The sequence below is a fragment of the Diachasma alloeum genome, unplaced genomic scaffold (genome assembly GCF_001412515.2).
Source record: "Diachasma alloeum isolate Michigan unplaced genomic scaffold, Dall2.0 Dall_scaffold_01487, whole genome shotgun sequence".
NCBI classification, from domain to species: domain Eukaryota; kingdom Metazoa; phylum Arthropoda; class Insecta; order Hymenoptera; family Braconidae; genus Diachasma; species Diachasma alloeum.
The window spans coordinates 42,294-62,615 of NW_021681584.1; the positions used below are offsets into that span (position 1 = coordinate 42,294).

At 36.6% G+C, this 20,322-nt stretch overlaps 1 protein-coding gene across 9 annotated transcripts in view; it reads right to left on the minus strand.

The window, feature by feature from the left end:
- The window catches only part of LOC107046540 (serine/threonine-protein phosphatase 2B catalytic subunit 2), a 42,463-nt gene extending 32,220 nt beyond the window's left edge, over nt 1-10,243 (minus strand). For all 9 annotated transcript variants that reach the window (XM_015269173.1, XM_015269172.1, XM_015269169.1 and 6 more), the window contains exons 1-2: nt 8,620-10,243; nt 8,280-8,483 (exon numbers count right to left, since the gene is read on the minus strand). In XM_015269173.1, the coding sequence (XP_015124659.1) occupies nt 8,280-8,483; nt 8,620-10,132 (1,717 nt within the window). In that variant the 5' untranslated portion in view covers nt 10,133-10,243. The remainder of the gene's footprint in view (nt 1-8,279; nt 8,484-8,619) is intronic.
- Between the last annotated feature and the right edge of the window lie 10,079 nt (nt 10,244-20,322).

Consider the following 20,322-nt stretch of genomic DNA (forward strand, 5'->3'; position numbering starts at 1 on the left):
ATACTTACCCCTCCTCCCCCCCCCCTAGAGATTTATTTCCCGTAAAAATCGGTATATGGAACCGACTACAATGCTTATAAATCAATAGCAATGAGAAGATAAACCGTGGCCCCTGTGAGACCAGCGACACATCCGGCGCCAGCGTTAACGTTAATTGAACGCCTGTGACGCCTCAGAGGCGTCTACAATCCAATAAGCAATCTCGTGTATCACTGGGGCATTTAATGCAATCAGAGGACTCCCCTGTCCAAATAAAGCCTGAATGAAAAAATAATTAAATGGCCACCACTTGAAAAGCATACAATCATCCCAGCCCATGTGATCCAATCATCATTATCCCTAATTCCCAATTACCGAACTCGGTGCATTATTTTCCCTCCCTCAATTGGGTGCAGCTGAAACTGGTGAACGATTCGCCAGCGGAAAATTCGATTTAGGGGGTTCTAGGGGGGTTGAAACATTTTCAAGTTTGGAGTGGACTCGTTCGGACTTGAATAAAATTAGTTCAGGGGATTGTTTGAAACCGCAAAAAATCCATGGATTGAGTTTTTCGGTGACGAAGATTCTCTTAGAGAGATTCACCAGTGGAAGATGCGATTTAGGGGAATCTAGGGGAGTTGAACTCGTTCGCATTTGAATAAAATTAGTTCAGGCGATTGTTTGAAGCCGCAAAAAATCCCTGGATTGAATTTTTCGGTGGCGGAGATTCCCCTGGAGAGAGATTTGCCAGTGGAAGATGCGATTTAGGGAAATCTAGGGGGGTTGAAATATTTTTAAGTCATGAATAAACTCATTCGCAGTTGAATAAAATTTATTTATACGATTGTTTGAGGCTTGAATGCTCAAAAATTCCCGAAATTGAATTTCTCGGTGACGAATGTTCTCCTAGAGAGAGATTCGCTAGCGGAAGATGCGATTTAGGGGAATCTAGGGGGGTTGAAACGTTTTTAAGTTTGGAGTGGGCTCGTTCGGACTTGAATAAAATTAGTTAAGCGGATTGTTTGAAGCCGCAAAAATTCCCTGGATTGAGTTTTTTGGTGACGAAGATTCTCCTAGAGAGATTCGCCAGTGGAAGATACGATTTAGGGGAATCTAGAGGGGTTGAACTCGTTCGCATTTGAATAAAATTAGTTCAGGCGATTGTTTGAAGCCGCAGAAATTCCCTGGATTGAATTTATCGGTGACGAAAATGCCCAGAGATTTCCCAGGGGAATATGCGATTTAGGGGGATCTAGGGGGGTTGAAACATTTTTAAGTTGGGAGTGCACTCGTTCGCACTTGAATAAAATTAGTTCATACGATTATTTTAATCCGCAAAAATCCCCTGGATTGAATTTTTCGGCGACGAAGATTCCCCTAGAGAGAGATGCGCCAGTGGAAGATGCGATTTAGGGGAATCTAGGGGGGTTGAAACATTTTTAAGTCATGAGTAAATTTCTTCGCACAGGAATAAAATTGGCTCCTATAATTGTTCGACCCCCAAACCCTAAAAAATCCCCTAAATCGAATTTTTCACTCTCTAATGTTCCGTCAATTGCGGCATCATTTCAATTACATCGCGCGTATAGAAAGTCCTCATGGCTATTGGATCATTGACGTTAACTTCTCGAAGCACTTCAATGTACTCCATAGTTCGGTGGGTTTGATGGTGATACTCAGCCACAATATCGAGTTGATGCGAAGTGCAATACGCCATAACTTCCGGGGAAACCAGGCCATTTGTCGTAAATGATAAGTTAGTGATGGTAATAATATTGCCAGGAATTATGGAACAAAGGGCTGATGCATCTTCCTGGATGATAAATATTTTACGAGTTGAAGGTATCCATATCCATTGAGACGGAGCTACGATGAACATCATTTGGCTCTCATAATGTTGAAAAAAGAAAAAAAAACATGGGAACGAGGACTGATAAGGGGTCCACACGTCAGATCGATGGATTTGCATGCAGGTGACGATGGGTCGATGAATGAAACAGTTTGCAGGCGAGTTGTGAAATATGCAATTGTTGGAAATAAAGCGTAACTTGAAAAGTGCAACACGAAGAACGTAATTGGGTGAAAATCCAAGATTATCATTTTCAGTCCCATTCATCGGCGATTATCTCCGCAACGAAAGGTCCTACGAGAAAATGTAACAGAACATTTTTTGTCGGAAATTTAATTCTCCACAAAAAGTGTCTTACGACATTTTCACCTAAAACCAACCGTTTAGAAGACAAATAACCATTTATGAAAAAGGAAGAAGTGAAGTGATGGAAGAAGACTTAACAGAAAGGTCTGTCTTCAATTTTCATTAACTCGAGATCGGCAGAGTGAAATTCATCGATTTTTTTTCATTTTAAAGGTACTTTTCCGGCCTTGAAAATGAGCTTTGACTAGTCCAAATCCCATCATTTGTTCTCGAGATATCGGCGATTTACCAAGACTCATTTATGAGTTTCCCCTGGCTCTCGATAAAAACATGAACCGAACTGTTTACTCCGACTACAAAGACAATAAGTCAACGAAACTTTCCGTAAATACAGACCAGCACATCCAACTTCTCAAAGTATAACATCGAAAATGTTCAGCCAAGTGACTTTTTCATGCACGACAAACAAACAAACACAGCAAAAGATAATTTCCATTCGGTAATAATCGATTGAACCCGAAGGACACGACGAACATCATTTATGACATTCCGAATGCTCCCCAAAGAACAACAAACGCCATTACCTATTATTCCTACCGACCAATTACATTATCACCGGGAAATAGCTGTTGTCGTGCTAAATTAATTTTGTATACCGCCTCCTCCCCCTCCACTCACAGCGTCGGACACATCTGACGAACACGTTGAAACTAGAGATGTGAGTGACAGGTATAATCGGTCAAATGACCGTCAATGACCACCGTCACGATGTTAGAAAAAATCTCAAATTTCAGGTTTCAGGTTTCCTGAAAATTGAGAATTCCTTAATTTATTCCGTAATTTATCGTTCGTCCGCGGACCAAACGAAAAATAAACAATACATTTTTTTGCACTAATTTGTAACAGTTCAATTGTCCTTTGAATGTCCCGCGTCAATTGACCTGGACGAGTGAAAGAATTTATTAATTTCTCCAAATGTGGCGCTCGTGATTTGGCGAGTCACTTCGCACTTTACTCAACTGAACTTGCTCCCTTGCTTCCCGACTTTTACCGTGCACGGTTCGTTTACTCATTGCTCTTTGTATTTGTCCATTTAATTGTATTTGGAAGAATTGAGCAAATTATATTTATTTATTCATTTCCCATAATAGTTTCTCTCGTTAAGAATTAAGGAATATAAATTTTTGTATTGCGTAATATAATCAAATTGCGTAATATTGAAAATATAAAATAAGAATTTATTTGGGACAAAAGTATCAAAAGCGAACTAGAATATTGTGACCTCCTCATTTGGAATATTCAAATAAATAGTTAAGGTAAATAATATAATGTTCAATTCATCTGATTTCACGAAATAGAATATCAATTACCTAAACAAACACATAAAAATATTACAAATTATTCGTTTTTAGACATATATAATCGCTCTTCAATGTATGAGAAATCTCACTCTAATCGCCCGCGACTTTTAAAACTCATAATAGTGGCCCCTTAACCCTAGATTGGTCCCTTACGAGAGAAACCCTACCGTGCGTCATTTTTCGTTAATTGCAATTGTTTGACTAACCGGAAAAATTATAAAAAATTTGACTTTGTTAATTGAAGGGTCTAAAAAATTATAGTAGTTTTTAGAACAACATATTTCCCGAAATTCCTAAAAAAAAAACAAATTATGTCTGACAGATGAATTATTTTTTTCCACACGGAGAAAAAAATTCAATAAAAATTGCGTATCTTTTCCGTAATTCCGGAGCGAAATGTCGTTGCAGGAAATTTTACGGAACTGTCACGGAATTTTTCCCGCGCGTTCCGTAATTTTTATATGAATCTCCTGTGAAAAAATTACGATACTCACTTAAATTTTCTTAGTCGATTCCGTAATTGGTGAGCGAATTGTGAGTTTCGTAATTTTCACTGAATATTTCCGTCCGTGCGTGTTAAATGAAATAGCCCATGACGCGACGTTGCCGGAAACTCGCTGAACGCGCCCGAACAATGTAGAGTGAATTCGGCAACGCTGAAGCCTGAATAACGCGGCGGGGAATCCCCGTGGAGGTGACCAAGTCGCAGGGTCGCGTTTGGTGACCAGACTAGGGTTAACTGTGACGGTCAGAAACCGGTCATTCACGTTTGACCTGACCGAAAGGGAAAATGACGATCATTCCACATCTACAGCTGAAACATGACCAAATACACCGGCTGCATTGATGAGCGTGTTTAGTGCCGCGGAATACAACGCGTTGAATTGAATAAAAGGAGAATGAGCAGTTCAGAGTCCCTTTCCTTCATACATGCATGGAAAATCGATCGTTGCCACGTGTGTGCCAGCAAGACACATTCTACAATGTAGATAAGCTGGAGTATTGAATAATCCATTGAAGCTCTCCGCCGTGAAAATTATTAATGCTTTTTTTTATCTCGCGGAGAATGAAATGAAGAGGTGAAAAAAAAAAACTCCGGACGCGAACGTATGGCGTGGGATACGGGGTGTTTCGTGTTTAAGGACGTTATCTTTCGTGTGGACCCAACATCTTGAGATTGAGAAAGCGCATGTACCCTTGCGTGCTGATTTAATGTAACCCATGGGCCTCAACTCGCGAGATCGAAACAAGATTATTACGGCGGGGATACGATATAGGTCCGTTGGGGGTCATACGGTGGGGGCGAGAGTGGGGACAATTGTTATTTTATTTTGTATGGGTGGAAAACGGTATTTTCGGGCGCGGTATTTCAGGAAATTTTAATGGAATTGATAAATAAATAATTTGAATAAATAAAATATGTTATTATAAAAATAAATTGTTATTATTAAGATAATATTATATTTATTATTTAAATAAATAAAAATTATTATTGTAATATAAAAATTGAATTATTTGTTATGATTTAATGATTTAATAATTTTTGTTACGATTACGAATAAATGTTTTATGTGGTGGAAAATTGATTATTTATAAATTATTTATAAGATGCTCATAATTTTAAAAAATGCGATTTTTAATTATTTCATCAATTTCCCCCGAAAGTTAACTTTCTAATTTTTTTCAGATTTTTAAAATGTTTTCTAACGGTTTGATATCGAGATTCAAATTCAGACATGCAAAGTTTAAATAATAAAATCATTGTTAAATGTCCGGGAACACTATAGATTAAACCTTTTTCAATTATCAAATTTTTAAATTAAATTGCGTAAGAAAAAATCGAAAACAATCATGAATATTCAGCATCATTTAAGTTACATTTTGCAGAGAATTATTATGTTTTAAACATTCTTTGTTTATAAATAAATAACTGAAATTGTTCAAACTTTCGAAAAGTTCAGTTTTTAAGCATTAAATGGATTTAAAAATTCTGAACATGAATAAATTTGTTACGATTGCAAACAAATGATGTTTATAGCATAAAATTGACTCTTTATAAATCATAAATTATTTATAGAAAATGCTCGTTATCTTCAAAAAACAATTTTGAAATTATTTCATCATAAATCACTGGAATTATTTCAGGGAATTGTTGAGAAAAAATCATCCTTAAATAAATAATTTCCTCCCAGGGCAATTTGTTTTTTCAACTGAAAAATGAAGCATTTAAATCAATTTTTCACCACTTCAAATAATTAACTGCACTTGGTTCAGGGAATCGTGAAAAAAAATTGTCTTTTGAATAAAAAAATATCTCATTACTTTGGAAAGCAATAAATGCAGTTGTATTTTCAGCTGATAGATTCTCCATTTATTGCACTTGTTCATTCTGTCTGAAGGGTAAGACCAGAGGCTGTTTTTTCATCTCCCACAAAGCCAATCGAGAGCCCTTACTCCACTTTCTTCAGTACAGAGTGGTGAGGAACATTGTGCAGCACACACACATCCACAAAGTTTTCATCGCGAAGGAGGGTGAACGAGAAATGAAGTTGACTGAGGGAGAGTGGAAGGAACGAAGCGCGTGACCACATTTTTCATCCCTTTTTTTTTCAACAAGATGAACCGAACTACCGTCTGTTTATTCAGGTGATTGTACGTGTCTACAGGCTTAGCTCGTCAAGAATTCTGTTAGGGTGGAAAAGACTTCTCCCTCGTCCTCTCAATAAGAACAAAAAAAGAAATTCTGAACGAATTGATTAAATAATTCAGTCTCAAATTCAGGTGATTTATGAATGTATTCAATGAAGATATTATTTTTCTTTCAGTTAATTATTTTGATCGACTGAATAACAATTATTTTTAAATGCAATCGTATTTTTTTTTTTCGTTTTTTGTCCAACTCTGAGCAATTTCCACTATGAAAACTTCAAATAAATAGAAATTATTTCAGTAATTAAATGAATATTAACGCTTTATGCATGAATAAACCCTGAATTTATAATTTGTTTTACCAATTTTTATCTGCATTTTCCACAGAAAAATTTATCTGGAGTCAACAAAAATCGGAATTTATGAAGTTTTGAATAAATATTTGTTCTAACATCGGAGTTATCAGTTCCACAGCGATTCCCACTCTCAAAAAACTAGAGAATTAATTTATGTATTCATGAAGAAAACAGAGTTACCCATCATCAATGAACAAATAATCATCCCAGAACTTTCTATTTTATTTTATTATTTCAATTACTCCAATGAATGTGTAAAGAGAGGATAATATTTTTGCACCGAAAGCTCAAATAAATAGAAATGATTCGAATAATTCAATAAAATTCTCGCTTTATGCATGAATAAACACTCAATTCATCATTTGCTTTAGCAATTTTTTACTAACAATACTGGGATTATCCCAGTATTTCCTGTTTATTTTATTTTTCAATTATTCTAATAAATTTGAAAAGGGAGAATAATTTTTTCACACCGAAAACTCAAATAAATAGAAATAAATCCAACAATTCAATAAATATTCTCGCTTTATAAATGAATAAACCCTCAATTTATCATTTGCTTTAGCAATTTTTTATCTGCATTTTCCACAGAGAAATTCACCTAGAGTCAACAAAAATCGAAATTTACAAAGTTTTGGATAAATATTTGTTCTATCGTCAGAGTAATCAGTTCCACATCGATTCCCACTCCCAAAAAACTAGAGAATAAATTTATTTATTCATGAAGAAAACAGAGTTATCCATCATCAATTAACGAATAATCATCGCAGTATTTCCTATTTTATTTCATTTTTCAATTACTCCAATGAATATGAAAATGGAGAATAATTTTATTACATCGAACCCTCAAATAAATGGCAATGATTCCAACAATTGAATAAATGTTTTCGCTTTATGCATAAGTAAACCCTCGATTCATCTGCTTGAGCAATTTTTTATCTGGATTTTCCACGGAAATTCATCTGTCAACAAAAATCTCATTTGCTTTACCAATTTTCTATTTTTCCCACTCTCAAAAAACCAGAGAATAGTTATCTATTTACGACCTATCCATCATCAATTAACGAATAATCATCCCTGTTATTACCCCCGAAATGCGAAAAAAGGGCATCAATTCCACCTCTGATTCTCCATTGATTGAAGAGAGGATAATCGAGGCATGATATAGCGCTTCATTTGTTCATCAGCATGATGCCAAGGGTACTGGACCGAATTCACTCACCGTGCAAGAGGTGCAGCCCTCATTTGCATCCCGATAAATCGATCGAACGATTATAATCGCGAAGAAAAAGGTGAGGTATGAGTATGATGGTCACGGTGACATGAATGAACCTTGGAACATGTGCATTCCCTTGCTAATGAATCTCGATGGAGGTAAATGGGTCAACCCAGAGGATATCCAATCACTTTAACAATTTCCCTTTTTTTAGAAATCTTTCCAACATTGACGTTAAATATCAGACATTTTGCTATAATTTTTTTTAAATTTTATGTTAGTAAAATTTGTAAATTATTAATTCATTAGAATTTAAAAAAAATCTTTTCACCATTTAATGTTAAATATCAGACATTTTTCGCTGACACTCACGGAATGATGAAGATTTCGCAAAAAATTGATTAATTATTAATCATCAATTATTAATTATGAAACAATTTCCAACAATTTTCTCAGCAAACTGAATTTTAAAAAATTCGGATCAACACTCCATTACCTCTTCATCTAAATCAGCCCTCGCATTACCTAGATCGTTTTTTTAAAATTATTTTTCTATTTCTCACCTGTGACTGGAGCTTCGATGTCGATCATAGTCTTCTCCGATCGTAGAAGTGCAGCACCGTCATTGACAATACGTAGTGCTGCTGCCTCATCGATTCTCCCCTCAAGGATGAAGTGATGTTTGAGGACATCGGGACGTGGTCTACCAGTCCGTGCATCAAACACCTCAGCCACTGTCAGCTTGTGTGATGGTGGAAATGGCACACCTGCAAAAGTAAAACCAAAACATTAAAAATCTACCCCAACAATCAATGCACCTTAACTCAATATTCATCATCTCCAAAAGATCATCAGCACGAAAACGATTCATAATATCAACAAATAGAATCCAACGATCAACACCTTGAGGTCTGACATAATTGGAGACCTTCTTGTGCGACTGTTTAGGTCGATTCAACAGAATCCTGGTCCTCGGAGATATATTCTTCTTCTTCGACACTGAATTGACCCTTGCAGGACTGCTGATTTTACTCAGAGGACTGCAGAGATCAATAGTCTCATTAAGATCATCCTGACAATCGTAGTACATAGAGGTCGCAGCCACTTCGACAACAGAGTCATCATTGGGGTCCTCCAAAAAGCTCAAATCAAGAGCATTAGCGGACGCGCTTGGATCCGGCGTGAACTGCATCAGATCCTGCGACGTCTCCAAAATAACAGGTGACTCTTCCTTAATATCGAACGGTTGAATCAACTCCGTAGCTTTGCTGGTAGAAGCCACAGGTTCCTCATCCTCCTTAGAGATGATGGTTGAGCTGACAGGCGGTGTGAACTCCATCTCATTCTCCCGAAGCTTTGTAACATTCAAATTCCTGTTCCTGGCAATTGCCTCTCCAGGGGTTTTCTCCCCAATTCTGGAGATCTCACCCTTCTCATCCTTCTCCTCAGTAGGAGGAGTTCCCACCTCAGGCATGATACTCCACCTAGAAGTATCGTCGACTCCCTCCTTCGATCCAAATTCGGTGTACAGTTCTCTTAAGAAACTCTGCTCCACCATTTCCCTCTGCTCCTTCGTGACGAGATGGCCGACGTTCTCCTCGACAGCGGTCCTCAGTATGTCCTCACCAAGATCAATAGATTCTTCCGGGCCTCGACCTCGAGGATACTTTCTCCTCTCCTCCTGCAGGTTCTTGTTGCTCACAGCTAACCAGAACACAACCTCCGAGACAGCGTGAAGACTTCTGTCCAACTCTGAGACGTCCTCAGCAAGCGCCAGGCATTGCAGAGGCTTCTCGACCTCTGGGAGAGGCGATTCATCATCTTCGTTGACGAAGTCCTTGGCCAAATCTCTTGGCTTTCGAATGCCTTCATCTCTCACCAAATAATCCGAAGACTCCTCCATGAATAATTTATTTAAATCGATATTCTCGAGGTCTATGCTAGAATTCAGGCATCTCTGGTGTTCGCGCTCTAACGCTTGCTTCAAGGCGTCAGTATCAATGGTTTTCTGATCACGTTGGTCACCAGGGACACCTGACAAACGTCTTCTCAAGGCACTTCTGATCGAATTTACGCGGCTTGTGTCCAGGTCTTCTGGCGTCTGCTCGATGAAACTGCCGTCCATGTTCTCAGCTTTCTGCGGAGTCGGCACCGGAGTCTTCAGACTCAGGGTGTTGAGTCGCTTGATCAGCATCTCCATAGAGGGACTCATCTTCTCCTCGAACCTTGAGTTTCTTCGAGGAGTCAGAAAGGACTTGAATGTGAAGGGGGACATGTCGACAAGATGGCGTCCTGGCGTAGGACGATCCATTGCGCTGGGGTCTTCTGATGACGGAGAGGATTTCGAGGGTTTCTTCTTCACTGGCCTCATCGGGGACTCCTCCATGAGGTCGGTGGGCACCTGGCGATAGGCCATTATCGTAAAACGCGAAGGGAATTTTAATTCAATTAAGGTTGGGGGTAGTCTGGACGAGGTGAACGGTTTTCGAGAGGACTAAGACCGATTTTTAGGGCCCTAAGGACGCGGTAAAACTGACTGGCGACACTCTCTGTTGTGGGTTTATATACATTCGCTTGTCGAACGGTTTGAAATATAGTTTGCAGAGAGAAATATTACAGATGTGTTGGTGGGGAGTGATTGTGGTGTGCATGGGTGTGACGGCCAAATTTGTTGACATTCGGATGAGGAGGATTAGATTGTCAGAAAAATAGTCGTATTTCATGTACAGTTGACTAGGAATTCTTAGGAGTGACGTTAGATTCAATTTAGGGGGGAAAGTCATGAAATTTCTCTTTCAGCTGAAAGTTTAAGGATATTACAAATTTTTGGGTGACAGGAAGACGAGAATTTCGAAACTAGGTTGAATTTTCGATGGACAACATGAACTTCTGTACCAAATTACACCGAATTTTCAATTCATCGAGAATGAATGGATATATTCATCTGAACTCGCCTTATTTAGATTCATTTTCATCGAATAATTTATCTGAAATTTAAAATTTCTATTTATTCTTCCGTGAAATTGTGATTTTTCCATGCTGAGGTTCCTTGAAAATTCAGTGGAACTATCGGATGTGATATTCAATTTTCGCAATGAATTTGAAAATACTAAATCTCATTGAAATATCAGTGACAATCTAACATGAAAAACCCAATTATTTTGAATTTCCCACCTGAATGGGAGATTCCACCAACGATTTGATCTTAAATTGAATTCAAATTCACAATATTGAGAATTCAAGTGCAACTATTACGTAATTTTCAAAAAATTTCCAACAGTGCATTTGAGGCTTGAAAATTCAAATTTTTGTTTTTAACGAACAAAAATTGTTAAAAAATACTCCCCGAAGCAAAAAAACATAGCAACCCCTTCAAACAAGCCCTCAAAGGTGTTTTGTTTTCGCAAAAAAATAATAAAAAATCATATTTCATAAATTAAAAATTGAGACAAAACGATCATTCGAATCGGCAGCCAAGAATAACTTAAAATACCAATTCCTTGTCATTTCAACCGATACCAAAACCTATTTGAGAGTTCTACATTCAAATTTTTGTTGTTTTCAACGAAAAAAAAATCATCATTAAAAACAACTCCCCGAGCAAAAAAGCCCTTAAAGATGTTTTGTTTTCGCAAAAAAAAAAACGAAAAATCGTATTTCCTAAATTAACAAATGAACTTCTCCCCCTCAACCAACTCCCTCACGTGTAAACTACCTCCCAGCCTTACCCCAATTTCTCAGTGACAAAAACCCACCGCCCAATGTTTTTATTTGTACCGCACATGACAACATAATTGATACAAAACGATCATTCGGATTGGCGGTCGGCCAGTCAGTTGCGCTCTGTCACCACTCGTTGTATCATTCCCCCTCGTGGTAAGTCGTATTTTCAGATGAAATTCACGGCGGGCGTTCGATAAGAGTTCCGACAGGTGGCAGCCTTACGACTTGAAAAGCTCCACGGCTAACTTTTCCCCAAACTTTACGACAACAGTGAACGTATTACCTCTGAATTTTCGGCTTGAGTTTGAATTATGAATCATAAATAATTCGTGATTCCCGAGATATTCGGGTGAGCCGACATTTACCGCTGAATTCATCATCTTCAAAGCGATTTTAATCCAAAAAATTCATCGCAAGCGCACAATTGTCCGCATAAAATGGTTAAATTAACAAAATTAAGCGATGAATAATGAAAAAAAAGGGGCGAATGGAAATGGAGTTCAACTGGATAAATAAATAAAACGAAATGAATCAACAATTAAGAATTGATAAGCGCGAAGCGTGGGGTAGGTAAAAGATGGGAGATATGGGTCAGAGGATGGACCGGACGGAATATTGATCCGCGGGTAGAGGCAACGCGATAGCTGTCTATGCTGGTGCTTCTCGCATGTCCCGACATAGGATACACATACCAACGGATTAAACTTTTGTGTATGCGTTAAACGCATACATATTTCCCTGGCTCTCTTCATTCTCTTGACGTTTCCAATGTTTTGTAAGCCATTCAACGACATGAGCTGCTTGTGACACGTCCACGTGCATCACCCTCTCGTTTATACCGGTTTAGGGCATCTCCAGTTAATGTTTGACATCCAATTATGCGCGGAGTTTTTTTTTCGGCTAATTATTTCGATTATCGAGCGATTACTCGTCATCCCCATTTATGGCTCTTCATATTTAAATGCCTCACAATGTACATACGGCTTGATTATGTTTGCGAATGAAATGAAGAAGAGCACCGAGAATATATCCGGCGTTATCTGTTCAAGGTGTTTGCATACCGGCGGCATGTGAATACGGCAGATAAAATAGAAATAGTGCATGAATGCTGGGTGTGATGAGAGTAAATATTGTGGGGGGATTCAGGAATTTTATATTATAGTTTGGGGTATTTTTGAAAGTGGGCGGAGTGAGGGGGATATAGGGAAAATTGAACTGCAGTGTTAACAATTTTTTTCTGAATTTTTTGCGGAAATTCGGTAAATTTTATCGTGATTAATTTTCAGTAAAAGTTCGGGAAATTTTGTCATTGAAAAGTTGAGGTTTCCGTTGATTTTTTGGTGGAATGATCGGAAATCAATAAAATGTTTGATTTTTCGGTTTACACTGTTAGGAAAATTTGATTGAATTTTCCGGAAAGAGACCTTGAATTCGATTTAAGAACTCAATGGAATTTCAGGTTGTTTCTGAAAATTTAAGTAAAGTTGCATTTTTTTAGCGACAGGCACATGGAAATTTTATCATTTACATTAATTTTTAAGTGGAAATGAATATTCACTGCCGAATTCCCTCGAATTTTCAGGGAAATCCTTTGAAATTCCTGGAATTCCAAGAGTTTTTGAAGGAACTGCCTGAAAATTCAGAGGAAGCGGGAATTCAAGGAGAGATTTCTCTGAATTTTTCTGATTTTCCATTCATCTCCCCGGAATAATTAAACTGAAATTTACAGTTCTCGCGGATTTTTCGATGAAATTATGAATTTTTAATGACAAAATTCCTTGAAATTTCAGTGGAAAATTTGTAACAGTGCAACCGTTCCGTGAAAATTCGGAAAAATCAGGAAAATTCAGGGAAAAATTGAAAATTCATGTTATTTAGTTTCTGAATATTTATGTTCCATTGAAAATTCAGTCAGGTTATAAAATTTCCGCCTCATTTCCCTGAAAACTCATGGATTTCCTTGAATTCTACTTAAAACTCGAGGCGAGCGAAGACTTAAATTTCACCGCGGTCTCACCTCGAAAAACTAATCCGTAGTAGAATGATAAATTCAGAATGCGATGATTTTTTTATAAAATTTTATAGTACATAGTTTCTGCGATATTCAACTTTGAAAATGGAAATATTGTGAAATTGTTTCTTATTTGATTAAAAAAATTAATTAACAAATAATTTCTTATTTGAATCAACAAATTATTGTTGCCTTCGTCAACAACATATGAGGATGCAATAAATTAATTCATTTAGAATTTCTTCTGAAAGGACTAACTTTTGGAATTAATTCATAGGGACTAACTTTTGGATGGTACTGTCTCGGGATATACCTTAAACCCTCAGAAATCTTCTAAATACATTCTATGGGGAATTATTAACTTTACACGAGTGTTAATGGTCGTTTTTATGAGAACAGTTATCATCCATGATTCTAGACTAGAATAATAACTTATAAAATATAAATAGGGCACGAATGCTATGTGTGATGATAGTAAATATTATGAGGCTTGAGGAATTTTACATTTTAGTTTAGTTTATTTCTGAAAATGTTGGAAACGAAAAGGGAATAATAAACCTGAAACTAACGAAAAATTTGATTTAGGCGAATCTAGGGATGCATAAATGTTTTGAAGTCATGAGAAAACTCGTCTTCACACAGAAAAAGTATAAAATATTTTTTCCTAAATATTAAATTATTTTTAAGGTAAATCGAATTTTCAATTTCTCTCCGCGCACTTGCAAAAATTTTCCTCATATGATTATTTGGCCCATAAACCCTCAAAAATTTTCTAAATAAAATTTTCTGCCATCGAATATTCCGCTGGTTTCACCGTCACAGGGAAATAATGACTTTTGCAACTAGAATGTCACCTTAGTGATAATAAAAATTTAATTTAAACGAATCTAGAACTGTAAAAATATTTTTAAGTCGTGAGCAAACTCATTTTCACACGGAAAAAGTATAAATCAGTAGCGAAGTGGTAAAACGGTTTGAGTCGACTCATCTCCCAGTTGACTTTTTGAGGAATATTTCCGAATCTAAGAGAGATAGCGAAATTTTCGTAATTACATTTATTGTAGTACTCAATCGGCTCTACAAAAAAGGTCATAATAACAATTTTGCTATCTGCCTTAGATTCCGAGATATTCATTGAAAACCGGTCAATAGTCAAAATTGACTTGTATCGTTTTACCACCTCGCTACTGAAATTATTTTTTACTAATTATTAAATTATTTTTAAGGTAAATCGAATTATAAATTCTCTCCGTGCACTTGCAAAAATGTTCTGAATAGAATTTTCCGCTGTCGAATATTCCGCTAGTTTCTGCTTCACAGAAGAACAATAACTTTTTCACGAGTGTTAACAGTCATTCTTAAAAGACCAGTTATTATCCACTATTCTGGACCAGAATAGTAACTAGAATGTCACCTTAGTGATCAATGTACAAGGAAAAATTGAATGCTATTTATAAATCCCACCCCCCACAAACACATGTATCGGGATATTTAAATGACAGAGTGCAAAACCTTTACAATTGTTAAATCCACATGACTGATCAAAGCTAGTTTTTATTTACTTCTCTTCTGTGTGCAGGAGAAAATTAAATAATGTTACGGGTAAATGGGAGAAATAACAGTGGATTGGAGGACGTTAGGTCGAGTGAAGGCCCGTTCGCCGCGGAATTTTTGCGCTGAATGTGAACTCATTTCGAAAAAAGGATATTTTCATGGGGTAAAAGAGGAGAGGAGAGACCAGAGACGGGAGAGTGGAGGTGAGAGTTAAAGAGATGAGAGGAGTATTTTCGTGGACGCACGCGCGAATGCATCGATTGGCTCGGGAGGATGTAGTGCCGCGCCACAGGACACAGAGGTTGTACACGGCTTAGTCGGCTATCAATGGTGCGACTGGCGCACGATAATGTTCTTGATTTTATTACTATCGTTATTTTTTCTCTGGGTTTTGATGGTCGAGCACTCCCAAGGACTTTTAGACAATTTTTTTTTATTTCACTCCGAGTTGATGAACATTTCGCAATATTAATTGAATTTTTAAGGTCTACATTTAATTGTTATTTTAGGTGTCTTTAAATTTTTATTTTTATTTTAGATAATTGGAAATCGTTAGTTTTTCTCTGGGTTTTGATGGTTGTGCACTTGCACCAACTTTTATACATGTTTTTAAATTTGATTCCAAGAATTTTTGTAATGTTAATTGATTTTTGAAGATCTAAATTCAATTTTTGATTTCAATTCTGTCTTTGAATTTTTATTTTTATTTGATAAAAATTGAAATCGTTAGTTTTTCTCTAATTGTTAATTTAGGTGCCTTTAAATTTTTATTTTTATTTTTGTTTTAGATAATTTGAAATGTTAAGTGTTCTCTGGGGATTGATGGTTGAGCACTGCCAAGGACTTTTAGACATTTTTTAAAATTTGATTCCAAGTTGACGATCATTTCGCAATGTTTATTTAATTTTGAAAGCTTAAAGTTAATTCTATCTTTTTATTCTGGCATTAAATTAAAATTTTAATCGTTTATAATTCGAAATTCACGGCTTAGTTGGTTAATTTCGGCGTAACTTCAATTTTATAAAACAAATTGACAAATTTATTTTAATTCCGTCTTTAAATTTTTATTTTATAAAATTTAAAATCTTTAGTTTTTCTCTGGGTTTCGATGTTTGAGCACTTCCAAGGACTTTTAAACATTTTCTAAAATTTGATTTCAAATTAACGGACATTTTGTAATGTTAATTGAATTTTGAAGAGCTAAATTAAATTTATTATTTCAGTTGTTTTTGAATTGTTATTTTTATGTCATGAAATGCGAAATCGTTAGTTTTTTTAAATTTTACTCCGAGTTAACGAATTTTGTAATGTTAGCTAAATTTTGAAGTCCTAAATTTAATTCTATATTTTTATTCTGACATTAAATTGTAATTTTAATTATTTATAATTCGAAATTCAGGGCTCAGTCCGCTATTTTTAATTTCATGGAACAAATTGAGAATACTTTGCCATGTTGGTTAAATTTTAAAAGTCTAATTCAACTAATTACTTTAATTCTGTCTTTCAATGTTTATTTTTCCTTTGCAAAATTCGGAATGCCGACGATTTTTTCCTCAACTTGGAAAATTTTGATCGCCATTAAAACTTTTGTGGCTTTTCAACATAAAAAACGGAATTGTCTTGCATTTCAAAATGTCAACACTTCTCATTATCTCAATTAAAAAAACATTTTTTTCAAAAAGCCCAATTTGATGATAAAAAAAATCAAAAATCATCAAAGAAATAAATAACTTCCTCGAAACAATGTCGAAATATTCATCGATCCACCAGAAAGAGACCGAGAATGATTAAATCTCGAGTCTACTCATGCAATATGGAAAAGTTCCACGAGAATTTCACCGGAGAGAAGAATGAGTAAATTTGCACTAGAGCTCACCGTAATATATGCAACTACTTTAGACTCTAGGCATTTCTGAGATTATATTCCACAGAGTAAATCACAAAACCAGGAGTGAGTGGGAGGGGGAGGGGGAGGGGAGGGTGCAGGGGGATGTGGAAGAGGGGCCCCAGATGGAATTGCGCTCGAGTGAAAACTGGAATAAAGGGAGAAATTGAGTAAATGCTCGCAATGTTGAGAAGTAATGAATACAACAATCTGTAAGTTGCAAGGATACAAGTGGGTATATTGATCCAACAGCGGGCTCCATCTGTTCGTTAAGCCTGAACTCTCGGTATTTATGTATATACGTAACATTTTATTTAATTATTCATTTCTCATGATTCATTCCCCTTTGAATTAGCTCTCTCGACATTAAATTTAGATATACATTGAAGGGAGGGTCGCTTGTTGTTCTCCATTCATGAAAATCCTATTATACTACGTGTGGAAGTGATGATTCCCCTTTAATTCGAAATATTCAACCTAAATATTCATTCCCTCATGGAAAATTCAACAAAAAAGACTGTAAAACTTAATTAAAAATTAAAAAATTGAGACAAGAGGCGAATTGGAAGAATGTTGATTGTTAAACATTACTGTTTAGAGTATATTGAAAACCTATGGGGCAAAACGGGCGGTATATTTTGTAATTAACATGAAAAAAGCAAGATTTCATAAAAAATTGAAAAAAAAAATCAGATAAAAATTTGTTTGTTAAAATTAATTTTTGCAGAATATTGGAAAGTTATGGGGTAAAACGGGTGGTATATATTTTTAATTAATACGAAATGTTCGTGCGTTGAGAGTGTAGTGTGTTGAAACCTTTGGTCTCAGCAGATCCTCAAGCTGTCGTGGATAAAAAAAAATTAGCCGACAGACCGTTTTCCCACCCTCTCTGACTATTTCACCTGTTGATGCGTGCCCAAGGACTTTGATTCAAGGACGAGTCTGCGCTTAGCACATTTCTAGTCACAAGTTCCGTAAGTATCTGGCCCTCGCGATATCTTCAGTTATCGCTTCTGAATAGAATGAATTTAGAGCGGAAGAAATTCAAGAAATTAGACCACCTGTCATCAATATTCAGAACATAATCATGAAATCACGTGTGTGGCACTCAATCAAGAATTGACGGCTGCTGTCAGCGATATTCCACATCTCGTGAAACCAATTAGTGAAGACTCAAGACGTATCTTAAATTTTTTTAGGCTTCCCACTCCCCAGAGTGTGCTCCCACCAGCATAACCGACGATACTGTAGAGAATTCCCATAAATATCCTCAGCTGTGTCAATGTCTCCCCGGAAATGATCCCTGATAATCCAAGTCTTGACAAATGACAAATTTTCGTATTTTATCAATGCAAAAGTATTCGAAAATAATGTCGAGGTAGTTTCCAACTATTGGTTAGCACGCTTTGAGATACTGTTTGAAGTTATCCAAGGACATTTTTAGTCACAAGTTCCATAAGTATCTGACTCTCGCGATATCTTCAGTTATCGCTTTTGAATAGAATGAATTTAGAGTGGAAGAAATTCAAGAAATTAGACAACCTGTCATCAATATTCAGAACCTATTCATGAAATCACGTGTGTGGCACTCAATCAAGAATTGACAGCTGCTGTCAGCGATATTCCACATCTCATGAAATCAATTAGTGAAGACTCAAGACGTATCTTAAATTTTTTAGGCTTCCCACTCCCCAGAGTGTCCTCACACCAGCATGATCGACGATACTGTAGAGAATTCCCATAAATATCCTCAGCTGTGTCAATATCTCCCCGGAAATGATCCCTGATAATCCAAGTCTTGACAAATGACAAATTTTCGTATTTTATCAATGCAAAAGTATTCGAAAATAATGTCGAGGTAGTTTCCAACTATTGGTTAGCACGCTTTGAGATACTGTTTGAAGTTATCCAAGGACATTTTTAGTCACAAGTTCCATAAGTATCTGACTCTCGCGATATCTTCAGTTATCGCTTTTGAATAGAATGAATTTAGAGCGGAAGAAATTCAAGAAATTAGACCTCCTGTCATCAATATTCAGAACATATTCATGAAATCACGTGTGTGGCACTCAATCAAGAATTGACGGCTGCTGTCAGCGATATTCCACATCTCATGAAATCAATTAGTGAAGACTCAAGACGTATCTTAAATTTTTTAGGCTTCCCACTCCCCAGAGTGTCCTCACACCAGCATGATCGACGATACTGTAGAGAATTCCCATAAATATCCTCAGCTGTGTCAATGTCTCCCCGGAAATGATCCCTGATAATCCAAGTCTTGACAAACGACAAATTTTCGTGTTTTATCAATGCAAAAGTATTCGAAAATAATGTCGAGGTAGTTTCCAACTATTGGTTAGCACGCTTTGGGATACTGTTTAAAGAGAACGAAGAACAGGCCAAATGTAGTTGGCCACCCAGCCAAATGAGTTTGTTTGTGTCTATTATTACGCTCCAGCCGGCCGTGAGCCACCGAGCCCCGAGTCTACTGATATTACCAGGAGGATCGCCTACCCATTTCAACGCTGACTTAACTGCCGTCACATCGCCGATCCCAACTGTTAGATTCATGTCTAATGGGGATGAGGATGTCCAGTGGGGAGATAAGGGACTCCCTCTCCTTGGATTCGTTTTACGAGCTCGTGGGGAGGGGGAACAACACCGTACATCAATTTACAGGGATCATTATCGCTCATTAATTGTCGATTTAGTCTGTCATTAATGACTACATCAACGTCATCGGGGATATATCATGATTTACGGTGGACACATATAGATGGGGAGTTAAAAAATTGAACTGTTGCAGCTGTCGAATTTGTCGACTATTTTGTTTTATTGTTTCAAGAGATTTTTTTAAAAGATAATTGGGGGTTCTGTAGAAAAATAATCCGTTGAGATCATTTGGAAATTAAGAAATGATTCATTTACTCAATTCCGGTGAAGAATTTCTTCTGAGAATTAAATTTCCTACAAAATTTTATTCCATTTCTTTCGTCTAAAATCACTTCTTAACGAGATAATTTGCGTTTCCTCTGACTAATTCCGCAATTATCTCATGAACAAGTGATGTTAGGAGGAAATGTCAAAAGAGATTTTCTGTAGAAAATTAAATTTGCTGGAAAACATTCACTCAACATTTTCTTCTACAGTCATTGTGTCACGAGATAATTTGATAAGTAATAAATAACGAAACAAGTCAATCAACTTTTTGTTCAACTCATTTCCCCTCTCATTTCTCCTCTCTAATTATGAGAAAATATTGAAAAAACATTCGTGAATAGAATGAAATTTCGCCCAAAACCATTTCCCACCTCGACAAATCGATACCACTGAACTAAAAAAAATCGACTCATTCTGTTCTCTAACATTCCCCCTTCCTTCGGAATTGATGGATAGCACGAGTGGTTCATTAGTCCCCCCCCCCCCCCCCCCC